This window comes from Chanos chanos, chromosome 3, assembly GCF_902362185.1.
Source record: "Chanos chanos chromosome 3, fChaCha1.1, whole genome shotgun sequence".
NCBI classification, from domain to species: Eukaryota; Metazoa; Chordata; class Actinopteri; order Gonorynchiformes; family Chanidae; genus Chanos; species Chanos chanos.
In genome coordinates, this window is record NC_044497.1 from 34494306 (window position 1) to 34517244 (window position 22939).

Consider the following 22939-nt stretch of genomic DNA (forward strand, 5'->3'; position numbering starts at 1 on the left):
GGTGTCTGATCTCCACAGTCCTGTTTCAGCCCCGACCAAGCCTGTGAGATACAGTAAGAACCGGACAATATGCTTAGCTGTTTACTGAAAAGTCATCTGTTCCACATGAAAGCTTTGAATGTTCTCTTTGAATGAATCAGTTCCACTCGAAAGCTCTGAATGCACCCACAGAAAGTGAGTGCCAGTATGTTTATGTGCAATATTGAATGTCCTATTGAGAACTGTGCTATTTAGGAGCACAAAGTCTTCTTTTTAGAGGTTTCAAACCTTTTCGTGCCTTTTTCTTTGTCCTATTCTGGTAGTACTTATACAGCAAACTGGCTTCTTTTGACTTCCAATGTTACATTTCCTTAAGTTGAAGTATCAATGCTTTCATAATTACTTGTGCCGTGGTGAGTGTTGATTTGTGTTGACGTTAAAAAAAGTTTTGATATGACCCACACATATAAGTGTGCTTTATATATACAGTCACAGATTTCCTCCGACACTGGGAGATTTGTCATGTGTTACCTACTCATGAAACAAGATCATAAGAATGAGCAGATCTGTGACCTGACATCTTCACTTCTGCAGTTGTTGATGTTGTTTTGATATTTTGTGCTAATAAATTTTATAAGGCTGCATTTAGCCTTTTAATAAAATGTATTGGAACCATGTTCAATATGCTTTGGTAGCACTTGAGCAGAATAAGATAAAAAAAAAATGCATGTTAAACAGGTACTCAGGACACTTCGCATCTGGGAGTGTTGACATTCCAGAGTAAAATTCTCTGGTGTTGTTTCCCAGAATTGTTTTATATTTGTGTATATACATTCTTACAATTACTAAGTTGTAACTACTTGCTAGAGGGTACTGTTTTGACTTCATTTGCTTTAGGTGAAAGAGGACTTTATAAACTCTATGTAACTCTATGTATAAATGTATTCAATTCAAAATCACACTCTTAAAATCAGTCAGTTTACGCTATGTTAGTACCAACAACCTGTCATCTTTTAACCTTTTATAACATTTAAAAGAGACAACTCCCTCATTTCATTCTTTTATACATGACATCAGAGAGATTGTTGTTATCACCAGTGATGGGGTGCTTCATTATGCCAGACTTTGACTTTCTAATTTTCTCAATAATTTGTTCATTTCATGTACTTATCAACTTTGTTAAAGTATTGATTTGGGAGACTTTATGATTTTAAATATGTTTGCACAGATTTGAGAATAATTAAAGGTTTAATGAGTTTTGAGCATTGAAATACATTTATTTCTCTGTTTGCATCTTCCGGTGTTTAGCATCTTGAACCACATGATTTCTCTACTACATAAATGCATAGGGTTACTGGTTACATGCAAAGTAAGCACATGTTGGCCTGTTCTCTCTTGACTTTATTCAGCATTCAGTTCTCACCCACTCTCCCTCTCAGTAGCCCTCCATTATGGGCGTTTCTGAGGATGTCCTCCTGCTTGATCTCAGTCTGAACTTGATTTTTATTAATCTAAGGAGGAATCCAGTGTTTAGTGTGTTCTATTTTGTGAAGACTGTCATCAATGTTCAGACCAGTGCAGCTGGTTCAACCCCAATGCAGTGTGAAACTGTATCAGTTTGGATTATTGAGGTTGCAGAAATTGTCAGCTTTGACTGACATTATCAGCCTATCCAGCAGAGGGTGCAGTTGTTTTCCAGATGGCCGTTTCCCCTTGACTCCATTTACCAAAGGTTAGTCTGTTTCCTGTCATGGTGGATCTTATGAGTACAAATATATACATATATATATATATATATATATATATATATATATATATATATATATATATATATATATATATACACACACACACACGCAAACACATACATACACACACACACACACACACACACACACATATATATATATAAAACAGAATAGTTTCCTTATCAATGCAATGTGATTTCTCCACTCATGATGAAAAGCACACGTTTTGCCCTATAGCGAAACATATATGTGTTTTGAAATAAAGAACAGGTCCTTTTTATTGTGGCTGTGGTGGTGGCCGAGGGGGAGGGGGGGGGGGTCTCAAGACCACCCTTACCAGTGTAATGTTGTAAAGTACTATATAAAGTTTTTGCATGGTCATTGCCCATTGTAAGAGCCCCATGACATGGTCCCCAATGCTGGAGTTGTGAGTTAAATCTGAAAGTTTACATAAAAAAATATAGCATGTGTGAGAGATATTTGCCTTGTTTGCCCTTTGTTGTTTTGATGTTTTGATATGTGAAAACAGGTAAATAGATCAGTCACTGTGTCATGAGAGCACGAATGAAAACAAAGTCCGTGCAACTGAAGCATAACAGTTGAAGAGAAAGTGTTTGTTTTGAACTTTTGCCAAGACCAAGCCTTTCTTCATGTTTCAGCTGACATTGTTACAGGTTTGTGAGCTTATGACAGCAGACTTTGTCCAATGCCTTTTCCAACTTCAGAACTGGACGTCAGTGCTAGATAACCAAAGCCGGTCCCACTCCAACCTCAAAACATTTCTGGGCCTGAAAAGACAGTAGCCAATCCCTCTTTTGTGTATTTTAGTCTCTCTATTCTGGGATCATTGGCTGTTTCAGTTGTTGTACAAAGCTATCTTAAATATTGTTGTGTGCCAGATAATCATTTAGATCTTGATTAAATCATTCTAATCCAAGACAGAAACAGCTTGGTAGCAATCCAAAACAGGGCTATACCCCCTCTTACCTTAAGATTAAAAGGAACATCAAAGGAACTAATTAAAACAGTTCTTAATATTTGTGTACATCTATTGGTTTATTAATAGCCATCCTCTATTTCTGAACTTACCGTACATTTCAAATGTTCATGAACACTCTGATTGTGCACGTAACACACTCATTATTATGTATCATTAGATTGAGCTTTTATCCGGCTCTCCGATTTATGGCATGTATTGTTCTGATGCTCTATGAACTGACAGATCTAACTGATGCAGAACATCGTTTACCTTTTGTAGAGTAAAACATTGTTACTCCAGACATTTGTTTCCATATTAATACTGACATGATGTAATATTGATTTGAACTTGAATGAACTTGATTTGAACTATAAAGCATTTTGCATAATACATTGAAAGTATTTGCTCCTGTAAAAACAATTCATACATCTTATGGAAAAATTCATCAGAGAGTAATCTGGAATTGAGACAATATACTACGTTATAGTGTAAAGAAATTCAAGCTATTTTTTATTGAGTTGGTTATTATAAATGTGTGGTTTCATGGATGGGTTTTCTCTATGAAAATTAAACATAAAAAGAAATACCATGAAAAAAAATCTCATACTCAGCACATGTCTTCCCAGGAAACCTGTAAATTTAGCTATAAATATCTGGAACAATCTGTACTTTTCTGATAATCTTTTAGATAGTGTGAACAGCTCAAAAACTGCCATGTATAATTTTTAAAAAGCAACCACACCAACAGTTGTGATTAAAGGTATGCTTTCGATAAATATCTAATATACCACATACTCTTCACATTGACACTTGCCAATACTGGAGTCAAAGAACAAAACTGATAGAAGGGAAATGATTCAAATATGAACCATTAATATCCAATATAATGGTAATTGTAATAGTAAAAGATTCTTACATAAACACAGTCACCTGTAACATGACTTAAGCTTAACAAACTGTTGTTACTACTGTTCTAAAGAAAAACTATGGCAAGTATAGGACTAAATGTTACATTCAAATTGCACAACAGTGTTTATATATTTGTTTTCTCTCCAATGTTTTGATATGACAGAATCTGAATTTGTCTTCCAATTTAACAACCTGTCCAACTTTTGCCATGTATAGCCCTTTGATGATTTAGTAATTACAAAGACAGGATCTCAGGCTTGAGGAAACAACACTGGAATTAACTGAAAATTATATTCAGTACCAAAAAGAAAAAAAAAGCATGGTGTATAACAAAAAAGTGTGAACAAACTACCAGAATTAATAAAAATACATTCATAAAAATCCAGAATGTTGTTGATTCGACATAATCCCACATCCTATTTATCTGATAGAAAAGATTACAAAGTGAATATTTCATACGTCTATGGTTGATTTTTCTCCAGGTTCCATATCTGCTGACAAAATGACATGCCAGTATTAAAGGACATGAGCTACCAAGACATTTTGTAGTGCCAAAATGTGCATCTCAGTTATATATGTTTATAAGGTGAACCGGAACATCCATAAAGTGAACCTGATACATCCATATAGTGAACCTGATACATCCATAAGATGCTGAGAACTCCTTATAGGGTCAGTATGGACATTCTAACATATGGGTGAGGGGTACAAATATTTTTCACTGAGGTGTTAAAAGAAAATGGCACCTAGACTGCAAGAGATCTCCAGAGACAATTCAGAATTTAGATTAACAAAAAACACTAAAAAAAAAAAAATCAGAGAAATACACAAGGTTATACTTGGATTTGGACATTTAAATCAATTTCTGTACTTGTTGAAATCCAACAGAATAAATTCCAAATTTTCTTTGACGCATATACAGTGTGCCTCTGGAGCTTTCAAAAATACCTATACATGTTTATGCAGCGTGGCTGCTGCTGGATTTAAAGGAGGTTTTAAAATGCTTTCTTTATGCATTGTGCACTTAGAGGAAACCATCCTCTCCTGAGACATATGAGAAGCCGTTGAAAGCATTGGAGCTGCTTGTGGCTAGAGAGTTCAAATCTGGAGTTCGGCCCACAGAATTGGGCACTGTCTCTCTGGTGAACTCTGGGTCTATGTGCTGCATGTCTGCAGGCCCTCTCTGCAGAAAAGAGATATGCAGAGTTAAATCGTAAGTCACCTTTTATATAATTTATTCTTTATTTTATTGATTTATTTTCAATAAATATAAATATTTCTTTATTTATTTTGTATTTGTTATTTAGAAAAAATGGCTTTCTTTATAGAACATTTTCTTTTTTCACAATGTTGCTCATATCAGGTATAAAACTTGAGACATAGAGCAAAAAACAGTTACAGATTTCTCAACACAGTCAAAAATGAATGTACAAGTGAATGCACAACAAAAACATGGCAGAGTTTTGTCTACAATTAAAAATTGTTTCCACACAACAGTAACTCATAGGAATGTAAGGAGACAGTTAATTACATAAAACTTATGAACATTTAATTATCAGTTTATTTGACCCGCAAAACGGACCAGCAGACCTTATTGATAATCTCAGAAATAGACACAAATCTATGTCATTTCAGTTTCTGGCACTTGGCAATAGTAACTGCAGTAATGTAGAACAGGCTGAACTCACCACGTTAGGGTTATAAGGAGGAGTGATACGTTTGTGATAGAGGTCGTCCCAATTAATGGAAGCAAAGAACAAATGATTTTTAATCTCCAGCTGGAAAAGACAAAAGAACAACTACTTTATTGCAGGTCAGGTAAAAGTACATTTTTGCATGCAAAATAATATTTAACATGTCCAAAGTTCTGTTCTCTTGCATCTTTAGACATATACTCCAGATGTGTAAGGAAAAGTTATTTGATTCAAAATGCTGACTGACAGGGGTCACCAAAATGAAGTATGACAACAAATGCAGCAAGAAAGTATTTTATGAGACAATATGGAACTTTTTCCTTTACTTGAGGAGTGTATGAAGTCACGTTAACTCACAAAATCAGCTATAGCTCCCAGCCGGCGGCGCTGGTCTTTCTGCAGAAGTCCATGGAGAATGTGGCACGCAGCTTCCGATTTTCCTGGCGGAAACTGGAGTGGTTTGTGTAGAATTCCGTCATACATCTCCGCCACATCACGACTATAAAATGGAGGCTGAGAGAGAATGCACACCATGGGATAGATAGACACATGCATTGGTTCAGCTCTTTTCCAATTCAGTCAGTTATGAGAAGGAAGTGATTCACTGAAAATTAAACTGACAAATTCTAGGTCATTTGATACCAACTCTTAGAGAATATTTAATTATTTGAAAAATAAAGCACCTTTAGAAAACTATACACAAAGTCCCTGCTTATTGCAGCTAATCAGCTAATAACTACATAAACAAATGCATACAGACAGACAGATCGAGAGATAAATAGACAGACAGACAGACTGACCAACCGACAGACAGACAGACAGACAGATAGATAGATAGATAGATAGATAGATAGATAGATAGATAGATAGATAAAATGAACAACATCAAACAAAAAACTTACTAAGCTGAAGAGCATTTCATAGAGCACTGCACCTAGACACCACCAGTCCACTGTTCGATCATATGGCTCTTTCCTCAGGACCTCAGGAGCCAAATACTGAACAACAGGAAAATGAACAGAGGACAAGGTGAAACAGAAACCTGCATCTACTGTCTAATATATCTAATATATTAATAATACATTAGACACTCCAATAGTATTTATTCTGCTACATTGGTTCCTCTGTTTTTCAGCGTGTCCTGTTTATAGTTTTGTCTCTAAGTTTCTCTAAGATGCAATGTAAATGTTACATACTGTGTGCTGTCAAAATTAAAGACAGTGTGGAAACAGTATATGTGTATAAGTGTTCCTGCCATCTCATAATTTGGATCTGTTTTGTGAACAATACGTTGTGTTTACTATTACCATATTATTGAACATATTAGAATACTCTTGAAAAGCGTTGTTTAATGTGCATAGGTAAAGCTGGTAACTCAAAGTTAGTAACTCCTGTGTTTAATCACAACAGTAAGTGTATATGCATGTATCTGCAGCTGGGGAAAGTGCTGTTCAGGTCTTTACCTCAGGTGTGCCACAGAAGGTAGAGGTTGTTGACTCAGGCTCAATCCCTTCCTTACACAGCCCAAAATCAGTCAGAACAACATGGCCCTGAAAAAGGTGACATCAGCTTACAACTATTTAAACTGGTAACTTTGTATGGCTGGGTGGACTACAATACTCTGAATGGACACTTACTTGAGAGTCTAACAGTATGTTTTCTGGTTTCAGGTCCCTAAGAGAGTACCAAGATCCAAAAGTACGGTTTAGTTATAAAATAATTTCATCATTTCATTTGTGTAGGATATTACATAGTCACAGAATGGATTAATGTCTAATACTAAACATGACAAAATGTGTAAAACAGAATTAAACACAGAAAATGCACATCTAAAATGTAGTAAAGTCACCAAAGAAATGAAGAAGAGTTAAGTGTGACCTGTATTCAAATGACCAAAACAGGTGTAAAAAAAAGAAAAAAAAGAAGAGGAAGTAGCAAGAAGAGCTCAGGGCAGCAGTGAGTGAAATGAAGGCAAGGCGTTCCATTCACCCACCTGTAAACGATATTTAAAGAGTGAAGGTAGCCAATGGCACTAGCCACCTCGGCAGTGTAGAAACGTGCCCGTGGCTCTGAGAAACATCTCTCTCTCTGGAGGTGGTAGAACAGCTGAACACAGAATAAATACATGCTGAATCATCAAGTAGTCTTGATATTACGACATTTTCATTGGATTATTCAATGTGATGTCTATTGTGATGTTTAGCCTGCAACATAATGTGAAGTGAGCATTAACAAACACACAAACAGCATAAAAACATCACTTTACATAAACTAATATCTAAACTATGACTTTAATGAATATTTAATTAACTCAAAGCCAGTTTGATAGTGATCAATGAGGTCAGGCATTTTGCGTCTGTCAATATCATCCTTTGAGGTGATAAAAAAAATGGAAGGTGGCATTTTATTAGCATATTTTCTTAGTAATTAACACCATTTGAATTAAGGTCTAGTCCCTCTCCGTGACTTCAGGCCATACCTCTCCTCCGTTGACATAGTCGAGGACAAAATAAAGTTTCTCAGGGGTCTGGAAGGAGTAGTGCAACCCAACAAGAAAGGGATGTTTCAGACTCTTTAACAGAACATTCCTCTCGGCCATGATATTCTTTTGCTAAAAGAAACAGAGAGGAGCATTCATAACACAGACAACAATGGAGAAGAGCTGACACCATCTTGGCCCCAGTGAACAAGGCAAGTAACAATACTGCAGTCAGGACAGGAGTGGAGAGAGAAACGCTGTGTGCTTCTCATTCCTCCCCCATTAATGCCCCTTACTTTTGCTTGTTTAAGACAATGGGCTCATATGAGTCACACACTCCCTTACTGCACTGTCAACTGGCCTCTACCACAGTGTGTGAGACCAGTCCATGGACAAAACCGCATTTTGATTCAGATCTTCTGAATCATTGTCTATGCATGCAGCCTGTGAGCGGTAGAAACAAACCATAACAAAATAACCCTGAGTATTTAAGTGCATTTTAATGTGAGTTTAGAGTTGATGGTTTTGCTTCAGAAAACAGAATTCTGTGATATTTTTTTACTCAGAGTTTAATAATGATGCCTGCCTTCCAGATAACATAATGGAAGGAAGAACAAATTAGTCCAAGCTGCAGTGAGTAATGTAAAAAATACCACTAAGGCAGTAGTAAGTGGAACAAAAGTTATAAAACAGATTGTCATGGTCCAAAGGCCAGAGAAAGCTAAAGATTAGATTAGGCAGTATGTCCTCCTCAGTCAAAACAAAATATCTACCCTCTTTTCTAAGTGTTTCCTATTGTTTATTGTTTAGAGTAAATAAAAACAAACACATTGTTGGCCAAGATCCACTCCAGCTTTCAGCTCACCTCTTTTTTCTTCAGAATCACTTTTTTCTGCAATACTTTCACTGCATAAAATTTACCGTCCGTTTTGAGTTTGGCCAACAGCACCTGCAGTTGATGAATAAGGCAATTACTTTTTTGTTTTGCTGTCCTATTGTTAATTTGCTTGTTTTGCTGCACAAGGTTAAAAAAAATGAACAAGTCAGTCACATCGATTTTAATGTCAAATTATGTAAAAATCAAGCTCATATGTTGTTATGCGAGAACATAAAGGACTAAATGTAGGAACTGAAACCATTTCTGTTCTCTGCTATGTGCTTTTCTATTCACAGTTTTATCAAGGTAACCTTAGCAGTCATCCATTCAAACAAAGTTAATCATTTCTCAAGTCGTATTTCCACCCTCTTGTCAGTCAAAGGCTTTAGCTACTTTAATACCTTCCCAAAGGTTCCCTTGCCAATCACAGCCAGAAAGTCAAAGTCAGTGGGTTTGGCACTGCAAGGACAAAACACACTGAATTAGTCATATGACTCAGAACATTAAAATGATGATGATATAAAGAATAAAACCAAATGCACTGTGGCGCTTCCCAGTTTGATTTAGTTCCTTTACTTTACTCCAGTCACTATCATCAATCGTTGCAGGCGGTTTATATTTTATAAGCTAAAGTACTTACAGCCAGTGAAATATCATTTGCATTCTCTGGCTTTTGTTTACTTTTGCTCACTGTTAATCCTTATTTCAACACAGTCTTGGAAAAAAATGTTCATACACAATTCCCTGTAGACATGATATGATATTTCAAGACACCGATGTTATCAAGATTCAGAGGATACTCAGAGAACATGCCACTCCAGACTGTGTACTTACTGAGGATTGGCTGAGGCACCCAGATTGACATCACTGGGTAGGGGTAACTGAGCCTGAAGGAAAAATTAAACAAATAAATTGCTAAATACAGTTGCCAAACAGTTGCAACTAAATGAAATACCCTTGGATTAAATTCACAGACGTAAAAGACAACATAAAGGCCACTTACTAGATTAGAGTGAGCCATATTCAATATCCATTCCGTTTGGGTTTGAGAATCTACATCAGATCTATGTTGAAGAAACAGAAGGTCAGGAATACTGAATGGCTCGACCTCTATGAGATGCCATAGCTGCAGGTCTGGCTACATACAGGTAGCCCTGATATACAGGCTGTTCAGGTTTATAACACGAAACAAGCCCATGAAGGACACCCTGTAACTGCAGAGTTCACTTCAACAGACACGTTTACATGGTAAATATTGTTTTGCAGTTCTCAGCTCAAGCACCGTGTGCAAATAGATATATGATAAGCCTCAACTGGCTTGGAATGTTCAAATCAACAATAAATAAATGGTTAAAACAAACAAATATGTATAGCTAATAAGTTTACCTTTAACAATTAACATGGCCTCTTGTGGTACAAATTACTTTTAATGCGCAAGACACGTTCAAATGGTCTCCTTGAACAAAACTATAATTTAATTTAATTCAGTCACTCAGCCAAACATTTACATAAATTCTGACAGATGTTTTTGCAAGATCATGATTAGTTTACTTGGAGTGAATGATACACATATTTGACATTTCACAGTGATTCCATCTGTTGTGATTAGTTAGTCCACATTTCAAACTATAAAGTGAATCTATCTCATGCACTGGGCGTCCTTGCATCTGCATCTCTGATGGTGAGTCGGAGAACAAACTCCGTCCCCACTGTCTGCAGCATATTAAACAGTGCCGGTTGAGCTACGTTAAAAGTACGGAAAGGTACTATGTAGAGTACACATGTAGTCTTTAGAGTACACAATGAAAACGCGGAGGACCCGGACGGCTGGCAAATAAAAGAACATTTGTGTGAGCTGGATATAACAAGCATACTTCCATTTAATTGCTAACTAATATCTTCTTTGGTTTATCTTTTTTGAACCATGGATTACACTTAACGCAGTAGAAAGAAAACGTTTGTTTTAATGCACAGTATTAAGTACACGGCTCTTTGTGAACGAATACAATAAATACACTGAGCCTCGGTTCCACTTAACTGTACAGTAAGTATCGGATCACAAATGCCATTTTTCTTCCAGATAAGTTAATCGGTTTAACCGCACGGTATTTCCAAGTGCCTGAGTACATCCACTAAAACAGGCTGTAAACCTACACGACAGTATAGCCTTCAAAATACTTTGACACAAAAATGATCGAACGCATAATAAAAAGAACAGATAAAAAAAACATTTAAAAAAAAAACTAGCTGTTCGCCGCTACACTCTACTCGTGTACACAAAGAGCCTGATGAATTGCCCTTTAAACGTAGAAAGTACCTTACCTGCCTGTTGACGGCTTGCGATCGGAAAAACTTATCGTCTTGCGTACTTGCTGATAAAGGTGTTCTGACAGAAGAGAGTGTGCGCGTCGTGCATCATTAGTTGTCAGTGCTTAGTAAAGGTCGCGTCACGCAACAAGACCTGGTGGTTCCGCTGGTCTCAAGTGAATCATCAACTAAGTCTAAGAGGGCCTGACAATGTGTGAGTTTGCAATTGAGAGAGAGGGTGAGAGAGATGGAGGGGAAAAAAGCCAACACTAATGATTATGATTTCTTTTCATTAAAGCCAGCAGACTTTTTTCCTTATAAAATCTAGGTCCAGTGTATTCATTTTAATATTTCAGAGGTAATTTTAAATTATTACAAATTATAAAATCATAAAATTATTGTGAGACAGTGTCAAGGAGCCTTCATAAATGTGAGGTTGGCACAACATAGATCATTTGGTAAATTTGTCTCATAGTTGTGTTTTATTTCATTTATTTATTTATTGAAATACAAAACGTTTGATGTGACATGTATGATGTGAGCTGCGTAACAACAGCTTTTGCATACATGCAGCAGTGTTTTCACAATTTTATGATGGGTATGCATGGCCCACAAAACTCGAATTTAACATTTATTAGTGTTGATGAACTGAATGACATTTTAATCAGAACTGTACATGGCAATACCCTTAACATCAGAGAGAGGGACTATTCAAGTCATCTAAGAAACTCGAATTCTTTGCATGTATTTGACACCTTTAGCTCTTTTGAGGAGAAGAAACAAATAAATGAAAAAAATATAAAACTAATTTTATATACAATATCAGTCATACGTATATTTAAATAGCAAAATCCACCAGACTTGAAGACTTTCATTAATATAATTTTAAATTAACTAAGATGAAAACTGGAGCGGACCTACCCCCCCGCCCCCCGTAAAACTGACCTAACCGAGTACAGTTGGCTCAGAGTGCGCGCATTGGTTCCATCTAGTGGCCAATTCTATAAAGTGCATCAACATTATTGAGGCTCATATCAGGGAACAATGCAATAAAAATAGCACCAAATTGACCAAAGCCTGTGTGTACATGGTGCACTGGTTTAATTTATCACAAATATAAACACTGCAGTTATGTCTGGTGTAACAAATGTAATCAATTCAGCAACAAAATTAATTTGGTTAAACATTTGCCCATTCTATTTCTACTGAGTGCTTGAAATTGTTTTTGGAGAACATCAGTTCAGCATCAAGTTTAATGACACCCCCCTCCTCTCTCTAGTGAGTGACTGTAAGTGCTTTGGGGGGAAAAAAGAGATTCAGCATCACGTTCGACTTGATTAGACATCTTCTTTTTTCTTTTCTCTTCCTTCTACTCTCATTTTCTCTATCTCTGGTAGGCGACTATAGTAAACACTAAACACATAATGGGGAATGAATACCAAATGGATTTGGCACATCATGACTTTTCGACAAGTTTTTTTTTTTGACAGTTTTGACCCAAAGTGATCACTTCAGACCTTCATCTGTGCTCTTGAACATTAATATGGAGTTGTAGATTTTGAGAGCTGGTCCCAGCTTGATGCTCATGATCTTGACAATATCATTTTGAGTGAGCAGCAAGAATGCCTCCCCATCAATCATCTGGAAAGGAAAGCAACCTCTTAACCCCATAAAAAACACCAATGCAAAATGCATTACCAAAGTGAGTATCACTTACAGTACTGGCAGAATGACTAACAGTGCTAACAGCCTTATGTATCTAATTTAGATTATGACAACAATCTCATAATTGAAGGAATTAAGACATTTGAAGAACATTTATTATACAGTTGACAGATAAGAAATATTTTGGACCCCCATTTTATTATTCCCAATAACTATGTATTTATGTACCAATTTAATTTCTATATTTCTATTATAATGCCCTTCAGGGGTTAGAATATAAGTAACTATTAATGCATTAAGATCTATGAAAATAGGAATTCAACGTGGCAATGTACATATCTGCTAAAAACATGTACAGTACATACATTTGTGATTACGTATAAACACACAAACATAAATACAATCTTTTCTATACAGAACTGCTCTCATTTTAGCAGTATGGAGAAAAAAACAGGTCAAAACACATGTTGAGAAAATGCTTTTGTTAGGTTGTTCACTCACTTCATCTCTGAAGAGACGGGCTTGCTCTTCACAGCCTGTGAGATTCTGTACAAAGCTGAAGACCTGATAACAAAGGAACCAAATAATCATGGCTACACAACCTGCTTACGAAGGGTAAGGTTGAAAGGTTTTTAAAAACAATAGTCAGTAATTACAGTAACAAATTAATGCTCGGTGGGTGGCTGTCAAAGTGACAGGTCCCCTTTACTTATGTGTCATATTGTCAGAAGAATACAAAACTATTGGTTTAGTGAGCCCTCTTTAAGAGAAAACCGCTGCTCAATCTGTTTAACAAACAATAAAGTTTATGGAAAGAATCAGTCAACCTGAGGTACAGTAAATTAAGTTGAGAGACAAAAACTTACCTCCTCCACTGTCCAGGTGGCTACCTGGCTGGCGTGAACCCCTGCAACTCCAGGCAGCAGTTTGCAGTGTTGTTCCCAGCACAAGGACAGAGTGCGGTCAGGATGGGATGACAGGGCAGACATGAATAATGAAGGATAAACACCCTCCGTAGACATGTCTGAAACAAATACACACATTGACTGTCTGTTGGTCACAAACATCAGTTAAGGAAAGGTAAGACCATTTCTTTAACTCTCAGCGCTGTAGAGATTTACTCACTCTGGTAGTTCCTTTGCTGGTTCTTTCGGTATTTTGGAGGACGCCCAATTCTGAGAGACAGAGATTGAGAAATTGCACCGCTCGAATAATTTTTGCCACAGAATTGTACTAAATTAATAAAATAAAATACTGTTAAAATAAACACTCAGTCAACATTATACATCTACTTAAGACCTTGAATTTGATTTTTAACTGCCATATACAGTATTTGTGATTTTCTCTCACCTGCCATGGTAGCGTGACTTCTTAGCACGTTGTCCAAACACTAGAAGATTTCGTTTAGAGCCCTCTGTGTCAGATAGGTCAGTCTTGAGTCTGCTTTGATTCCTCTCGGCCAATGGGCAGCCTGATAAGCAGTGATGCGCTGTGAACCGACCTGTCACGTGGCCTGACCCATCACACCCGGGAGTTGGGCACTTCCTGGGGAGAGCCGGTTGAAGAAACAGATGATGATTTCACGCATTAGCAAAGCTATGATAAAATGTTACTCAAACAAGGTTATCACAGATCACAACAGTGATAATTCGAGCAGTATCTGAAAGGATGGAACTTGAAGCAAATGAAAATTGCAAAATATCACTGGGAAGAAGACAGTATACTCAATCATTTCCAGTATTCTGTTGTACACTGTTTTATTTTTTATATTTATATTTATTATATTACAGAGGTGATTGGTATGTGATAGTGCAGAACTTACCTGTGGTGAAAGCTGTATTTAGATGTGTTTCGAGAGTGTGTCACTGTTTTACACGGTATGGAGGTGTAGTTGGGCTGACCTGTAGCTGGAGTTTCTCTGGGCCCTGCCCACACACCACATCAACACACACACAGCATTAGCACAACCATTACACAATACATTCGCAAAGCACAATTCATTTAGAGAGTAATCATAGTCTCAGCTGATAGCAACTGCAGACAGTGAAGAGGAGTTCGATTCCAAACAGAAGACTGTAAGAGATGGGAGGCTTTACCCGGCTGCTGGGTGGAGGTTGGACAAGGAGGCGGTTTGAGGGGGTGTCCTGTGCTCTCACACCACCCCGCTGGGTGGACGTCAGGGTTGTCTGCATCCACCCACTCATCATAAACATGGCTCCACCCATCAAAGTGAATCTAAATCAGCGAGAAGACATTTTGCTTACACAAGCGTCTCCTCAATCAAAATAACAACAAATGGGAGAGCAAACAAATAAATGGAGATTCATTCATTTGGTCGCTGTTAGCTATTGCAACACTCTCTAAAGACACTTATTTGTCGTGAAATCCAGACAATATAGTGAGAGTCACTCAATTATGTAATACATTTATTTGAATATTTAATGAACACACATGTAAGTACAAAGCACATACTGTCACTGAAATGACACTATCTGTCACTGAATTGACCTTTGCTGTCACTGAATTAACTTCAGCTTTGAAGATGTTTGGCAGTGTATTGAGGAAGTTCTGTATGTATGCAGAACTCAATGTAAATTTAAAAGCAAAAAAAGAAACCGACCTTAATTCTGTGTGTTTCGACTTCTTGCACCGTGGCGACACGTATGAGGGCAGGGCTTCTCTTGTCCACAGCCTCTAATTTCATCTGAACCTGGAAGCCATGCGGTGGGCGCTGCACATAGGGATTAATTATCTATTAATTACTACTACCATACTTGTGAACTCTCAACTCTTGAAGCCCTTAAAACATCAGCAAACTATAAGTTAGGCATGGACATTCTTACTCAAACATAGCTTCAGCAGTACAGGGTTTTATTTGTTTGTTTGTTTTGGTTTGCCCAGTTGTTTTTTAATGATTTGTATCATTGGTTCTTTCAACTCAGTTGAAAATAATACTATTCTCTATTACTATTACTTCTCTAATACTACTCTCTAAGTCCACTGCAGTCATTTGTCAATCACACAAGATATAAAACTGAGTCTCTGAAATAAAGAAAGCTCAGCTCCTACACCATGTGAAATAAACAGGAATACTAAGCTATTACCAATCTCCAACCAATAACTAAATGGCCACTACATGACAGAGATGTGGAACATCCTGAGACATGACACACACCACTTTGAAAGCCTCAGGGGCCACTGCAGTAGAGCCTGTCTCCTCCAGGTACTTCTCCCAAGAGAACCTGCCAGGGTCAGGATAATCTGCATACAGCAGAGAATATTAATAAACATAAAGCATGAAATAAAAAAGAAACATTTCATTAAGACATTCCCTCAAAAGAAACACTAGGAATTACAACGCATAGCTTTTCATGTCCCTGTTGATTTTTCATGGCTGTTATAATCAGATATCGAACCATCGGTTCATTGGATACTTGGCTGTATCTCTAAACTTTTGTAGCTATAATTAATCTTGTATTGTTTTTTTTTCTAAGAACAATCAATATGACTGGACATTAGAACTGTCTGTCACCTTGTGGAGGTGTAAGTGGAAGGCCCCTCTCTTGACACCAGCCAATAGGGTGAATGTAGGGGCTTGTTGCATCACACCTATGAAGAAAGAAAGAGCATGAGAGAGACTGAAGGAGAAATCAAGAGAAAAGGGGAGAGAGAACTGAAAAAAGCTGTATTTCTGTATTCACAGAACTTAACACGTGGTAACGATTCAGCTAGAACTTGAATTATAAATAATGATTACTAAGTGATGGCTTTGGCATGTCAAATTTGATAAACTCACCAATAGTCATAGGTGTCATCCCAGTTATCAAAGTGAACAAGGAAGCGGTTGTCCACGACATCTGTTACTGTGGCGACGCAGATGAGTGATGGGTTCATGCGATCAACAGCTTCAAGCTTCATCCCCACCTGAAACCCACACTCCGTATCCGTCTGGCCATGAGAAAAACATGAACCTCAGTTTCATATGACAGATTAACTGCACTTTACTAATATTAAGTTAAAAGTTGTGGACAGTGCTCAATGAAGTGTCAGAATCTGTTGCAAAGATTTTATACTGAGTCCATTTTCATACAATGTAAAACATTCCTAAATAAATAATATCTTTTTAAATGAAAGAAATTAAAGCACTGAAGATAAAGTGAATATAATCTGTTTGTCAATGTGTAGAAGGTTCTAGAACTTACGCGACCAGGGCTAGAGAAAAGCTCTTTTGGAGCAACCTGTGCTTTGGCCACCCTCAGGTAACTAGACCAGGAGAATTCCTCTTCTTTACACCCTAAAACACAATTTAAAAAAACAATAACAGTTAATATCACCTTCTGAAATCACTATGAGTAATGCTAGTATCTCTATAAAGGCTTGGTTCCATAATGACACGTTTTTTAAGACATACAATTTTGTCACATCAAATATCACAGGCATCACCGTGTGAATCAGACATTACAGTTCTGTTTAATCATCCACAGCAATGTTTCACATGAAATCTGTCCTTCCAAACTGTAATATCTTCTGACCTTTGGGTGTGTACAGTTTATGTCCAGTGCTCTCACACCACCCAGCTGGGTGGATGTCAGGACAGTTGGCATTTACCCAAAAGTCATGAGAATCGGAGTAACCATCAAAATGGAGACGCAGTCGATAGCCACACACCTGTACAGACGAAGAGTGGAGCAGGTCTGTTACATAAATAATGATCTGTGTCTTACAGAGAGCAGAGTGTTGATGATTAATCTATATAACACAGAGTACTATGGTAATGACTAAGAAAAGGACATATCTGGTAAAATAACCCAACTACAGCAAAATATTACAAGGAAAGAATTATAATTATGGGAAATAATGTCTTTATTTTAACTGACATGCCTTCACTGCACCAAACAGAAACAGTCATGTTTTCTAGCTTCCAGGAACAATGGAGCTAATACACAAACATTTTCTGAAAATGTTTTGCTGAGTACAAAAAAATACAGTCTGAAAAAGCAGAAAAAGCAATGGACTCATGAAATATACATATGCACCTGACATAAATGAATGCCACAGACCTCCTGTATAAAGCAAGGTTAAGAGTTAAGTACCTTACACACAAAAAAACATTGGTGCATTGTACATTGTAACACAAAGGCACATTGTAACACAAAATACAAACAACAAACAAACTGACTTTGTCATACATACACTGAGCAGTGAAATGGAGCCTCTGCATTTAACCCATCCCAACATCAATGGGCAAACACACACACACTATGACCTAGAAGCAGTGGGCAGCCACTGTCTCTGACACCCAAGGACCAACTCCAGGTCTTTTTTGCCAGTGCCTTGGTCAAAGTCACTTACGAGTACTAATCCTAGCATACATGTCTTTGTGGTGGGAGGATACCGGAACACCCATAGGAAACCCTCAAACATGGGGGGGAACATGCAAATGCAGGTCCCTCATGCTGTGAGGTGACAGTGCTAACCACTGTGCCACCGTTAAGCCCAAAATCTCACCAGCAGAAGCTCAAAAAAGACAAGTAGTGTTATCTATACCAAATTACCTATTATTTCATGAAATAAAATTAAATTTACCAAATTTGAAAATAACAGAAAATTTGCTTCCATTTCAGTCAGTGTTCAGATTCTACAGTCAAATGTTGCCCTTATGATACAAAACTTCATCAGACACATTTCTGTAATGTATAAAATTGTATACCAGTGTATAACATTTAATGTATAATTATACCAGTGTATAACATTTATAACACTGTATTACAATGTATAACATTTCTGTAGTGTATAGGCATGATTTGTAGATTTCAGTCTGCATTTTAACAGGGCAGCTGTGGTCTAAAGTTTAGAGAACCAGGCTTGTGACTGGAGGGTTGCCGGTTCGATTCCCAGGCCCAACATCCACAGCTATGTGCCTTGCTCAAGGGCCCAACATCCACAGCTATGTGCCTTGCTCAAGGGCACATAGCTGTGGATGTTGGGCCTGGGAATCGAACCCCACTTAACCCCAATGCTCCCCGCTCACCAAGGAAGGCTGCCCACTGCTCCTGTGTCCGGTGTGTGTGTTCACTACTGGTGTGTTGGATGGGTTAAATGCAGAGGACAAAATCACTGCTCACTGTTCACAGTGTGTGTGTGCAATCACAGAAACTTAATTTAATTTAATACAATCCAACAGCTGACAGCCAAATACTACACAAATGAGCCTAGTGGGAATGTGAGGAATGACTGAGTCTAAGTACCTGAGACATTTTCCACAATGGGAATGTGAGGAATGACTGAATCCTAGTGTTTGAGAAATTTTCCACGGTGGGAATGTGAGGAATGGTGTCCTACCTCAGCTACAGTCAGGACAAAGTACATGGACGGGTGCTGGGGATCAATGCCCTCCAACTTCATACCCTGACGGAAATTATTTTTGCACTGTGGAACTCTCTGAGACTGAAAAGACAACAACAACAACAATAATTTACTGACAAACCTTGAAAACATGAACAGCCAACTAATCAACATATTAAATAATCAGCTCTCCACTTAATTCTTATAATTGTTAATAATTACAGAACACAGATCTCATCTACTTTTCCATAAAAAAAAATATGCAAGGCAAAAAATGTTTGTTGTAGGTATACTTCTGCTAAATGACATTGGATTTCACAAACGATTGGAGGTTAAAAAGAAAAAAAACTACTCCCATAAGGTTTGTGTAGTGACTATCTATGTCTACTGCAGTATGAAGCAGGGTGCCAAGCAGTAAGTACCTCCTGGAAGAGTTTGGGTGGAGCTGCCTCTGCTTTCTGCTCCTGTAGATACTGCAGCCATGACCAGGACTCCTTAGTGTCAGTTGCGCCTAAAAACGCAACCTCTCAATGTGAAAATGAACTACAGCTTTTTCAATTAGATACTGAGAAATGTAATTGCCCATATTATCTCCCGATCTACTTGGACCCTGATCCAAACATACATAGAAAAAGATGTAATTGTTACCTGTACAGTAGCTCAACCAAAGCTTACAAGTTTGTTTCTCAGCAGGGTTTTGAACACTGGCTGGCATGTGTAAATACACTCATTCACTTATGTAAACTGTAAATAAGAAATAAAGTGTACACACCACCTTTGTTCTGCCGTCCTTCTGTCTTTGAGTCCTCTGCTTTCTCCTCCTCAAAAAACAAAATAGAAAAATCACACACTTTATTACATAATAAGCTTAACCATTCTGAGATGAAATATTGCTGCAACCCTGGCTCATAAAAGCTGTATGGCAATTTGTCAACAATTTGGGATGGGTCTCCCACATTTGCTGCCGCATTATAAACAAAGCAAAATCAGCTGCAGATCCTGGACCTAGAGGCTACACATGCCATGACCTACCATGGCCTCTGTGTCTGACTCCTCCTCTGATGGGCTTAGGTAGTCCCGTCTTTTTCTCTTCTTCATCGGTTTTAGCAGCTCCGGATCACGGGAGCTCACCTGTCCCCCAAGTGGCTTCTCTACACCTGTTTGTCTATAAGGGTCATAAATGAACAACCCATGTGACAGTCAGAGGATATCTGCAAAGGAGATTTACTTGTAGATGATGGGACTTTATTGGTTATGACGGTGATGAAAATAATTTATAACTAAACAGTTACATCACTGATCGATTAGTTTAATAATTAATAAGTGGTAAAATTATTGATTACTTATTGGTCAGAGGCTCTCGACGCAGCTCCTGTGCGTATGTCCGTTTAGGCCCAGGCTCAGAAATCCTACACTGCGCTGGACTCGTCTGAGGTTCTGGATTGGACTTGGATCTCTCCATCTCCACAGCAGAAGGACCAGCAGTGCCTTGGACCACAACATCTACAGACAGTTCCACAGGCCTCATTAGAAGTGTTTCTAGGAGAGCATTACAGGCATGCAGGCATTACACAATGCTCAGGGCTTAAAAAGATATGTAAAAACATTACAGATGGCATCAGTGCTGATTACATGAAACACCAAATGCAACGTGTCAGACACACACATACACACAGTAAGCCAATCAGAACTGACCAAACAGCGAATATCACAAACGACAATGTGAAGTAATCATATTGGAAAAAAACTGAACTCACCAGTATGTTCAGTCTGTTTCTTTTCCCCGTCCTTAACTGTTCCCTCGGCAACAGGGTTGGAACAGCTGACCTTTCCCTGGCTGATAACTTCCAGTGTTCCACTGTCACTCATACACAACTGTACAATGTTCACATCAACTGTGAGTCTGTGTTCCTCAACTATTGTACAGATGTCTACAGATAAATGAATGTTAGCTCCTGTAATCATATTAAATTGAAGGGTAGGGCAATTTGGAAAGTGGGCATTTCCAGGATTTCTATTAAACTATATTTTTTAAGTTTGTATTCCATCTGATCATAAAACCAATACATGCAAAGATCCTTAAACTTGTATGTTTGTTTGTATAGGTTTCACTTACCTTTAGATTGCTGCCTGGCAAAATTGCCATCCCTTCCTTCCATTCCAGCACATGCACAATGCTACAGGTCCCGCCAACCTGTGCAGGTACGGCTGAGCCCGCCAGCTCTGCTGGCCCACTCCCCTTCACCTCTTTACCTGGACCCTGACACACCTCCACTTTTGGCACTGCCAGTGAAGAGGCTGCATTGGAGAGGTTCCATTACAGATCTCAATAACATTCATTCAGATGACACAGATCACCAGCTTTGAAATTTGCCACATGAAAAGCCATAAGAGAAGACATAAGCAGAGCATACTTAACACATGCCAACAGCAAGACTTCAAAAAAAAAAGGACACAAGAACAGATACTTCTTCGACAGTTACTAACATAGAGAGTTTAGTAGACACAGCACATGATGAGAAACAATTCTAAAGCACAGTGGACTGAAATGGGAAGAGAAATAAATACAGTGTAAAAGATAAAGAATATCACCTGGCAAAATGAGTGCAGTAGCAGTCTGGGGGCGGGTCCTTGGAGACATACTCTCATTGGAGAGGCTGGGGTCATTGTTGTCAGGGGCAACATCTGCATCTTTTGACAGGACTTCCTGGTCCACTTTGGCACTCATGTTAAGCCTTTACTAAGCGCCGCTGTGATGACAGAGTCAAAGACAGAATTCTGCATCTAATGAGCTTGTCCACATTTCTGGTGAAGCTTATTTTTAAAAATGTAAAAATATTGATCTCTTCCATCGTGAAGCTATGTGAGCATAAATATGGGGCTATTTAACTATCCCTTACAATAATCTTTGCTTTCCAAGGTGTTCATTTGAACAACCTTATGGATATGGTATATATAAGGGTTGCAACTGTGTGCTATGTATGTTTCAGAAAAAATGCTGCTCAAGTACACTGAAATCAACCGTTATATAATTCCCCACTTAGTCTTCACTGTGATCCTTTCTTAATAGCTTGTTATTTCAGATGTAAAAGCTTAAAATGACATTTCTAATATTTGGTCAAATGATTCACATTCGAAACGCAATAAAATATATTGTTAAAATGCCGAAATATACTTTAAAGCATAATCATAGAGCTAGGATTGTTAAATATTAGCTGACTGGCATAATTCACAAGCTTCACAGTAATTATATTTGAATCCCGTTTCAAAATTGGGACGGCTCAGGACAAATTTTTTTTACTGTAGCTCCATTTCTGTTCACTTATTGACACTGCTGCCTGTATAGCCCAGGAAGAATGAAATCTTAAATAACATTGCAAAATGGCGGAGTATCATAATTCCCTGAAGCAAATATATAAATATATGTGGAAACGTCTGAAGTAGCGCACAGTTTAACATTTTGTACCTTGCATCCATTTTCTGCAGGACCTAAACGGATAGCTGTACCGCATCGTCACACTGAGAGCTGAACAATGAATTGCATGGACAAAAACCGATGATGATGGTTTTTAATTCAGATTATCTCTCTGTAAGAGCAATTTTATGTTTTTTTTTAATTCCCCGAGTGAAAATTAGCTTGCTGGCTAATTAGTCTCTGGCTTATTCAGAAAACTGATACATTTTCCTGACGGAATGGAAATGTCACTGGTTCTACCCCTCGAAAATGTAAAAAAGCGAATAATAAATTAAAACATGTAAAGAAATGATTTATCTTTCGTGTAGTCATTGCATGACACGAATTATGAATGAAGTCAGGTAATCAATTTATACTTACCAGCGGCTCGTGATGCTTCTTAGTATTTGCCACTGCGCACGCGCGCGGTATCAATATGGTTCATGTACTGTATCCCCAAATCTCTAACCTAACGTTTGATGTCTCGCTACTGCGCACTTAAA

The 22939-nt window shown here is 37.8% G+C and overlaps 2 protein-coding genes across 2 annotated transcripts; both read right to left on the reverse strand.

Moving 5' to 3' along the window:
• Positions 1-4639: 4639 nt before the first annotated feature.
• On the reverse strand, positions 4640-9686 carry sgk2a (serum/glucocorticoid regulated kinase 2a). The gene is made up of 12 exons (XM_030767782.1): positions 9669-9686; positions 9500-9552; positions 9067-9124; positions 8654-8737; positions 7789-7920; positions 7303-7415; positions 6947-6983; positions 6773-6859; positions 6212-6307; positions 5667-5822; positions 5304-5393; positions 4640-4798 (listed from the first exon to the last, which is right to left on the reverse strand). Exons 1-12 carry the CDS (start codon positions 9684-9686, stop codon positions 4640-4642), a joined length of 1083 nt encoding a protein of 360 aa, XP_030623642.1.
• A 2792-nt stretch (positions 9687-12478) lies between these two features.
• Positions 12479-21710, reverse strand: l3mbtl1 (L3MBTL histone methyl-lysine binding protein 1). Its single transcript, XM_030767783.1, has 21 exons — positions 21575-21710; positions 21099-21280; positions 20740-20857; positions 20326-20521; positions 20015-20147; positions 19755-19803; positions 19405-19493; positions 18980-19084; positions 17170-17305; positions 16840-16931; positions 16434-16585; positions 16170-16246; positions 15813-15898; positions 15258-15368; positions 14734-14872; positions 14460-14562; positions 13988-14182; positions 13763-13812; positions 13504-13661; positions 13139-13201; positions 12479-12613 (listed from the first exon to the last, which is right to left on the reverse strand). Exons 1-21 carry the CDS (start codon positions 21708-21710, stop codon positions 12479-12481), a joined length of 2505 nt encoding a protein of 834 aa, XP_030623643.1.
• Between the last annotated feature and the right edge of the window lie 1229 nt (positions 21711-22939).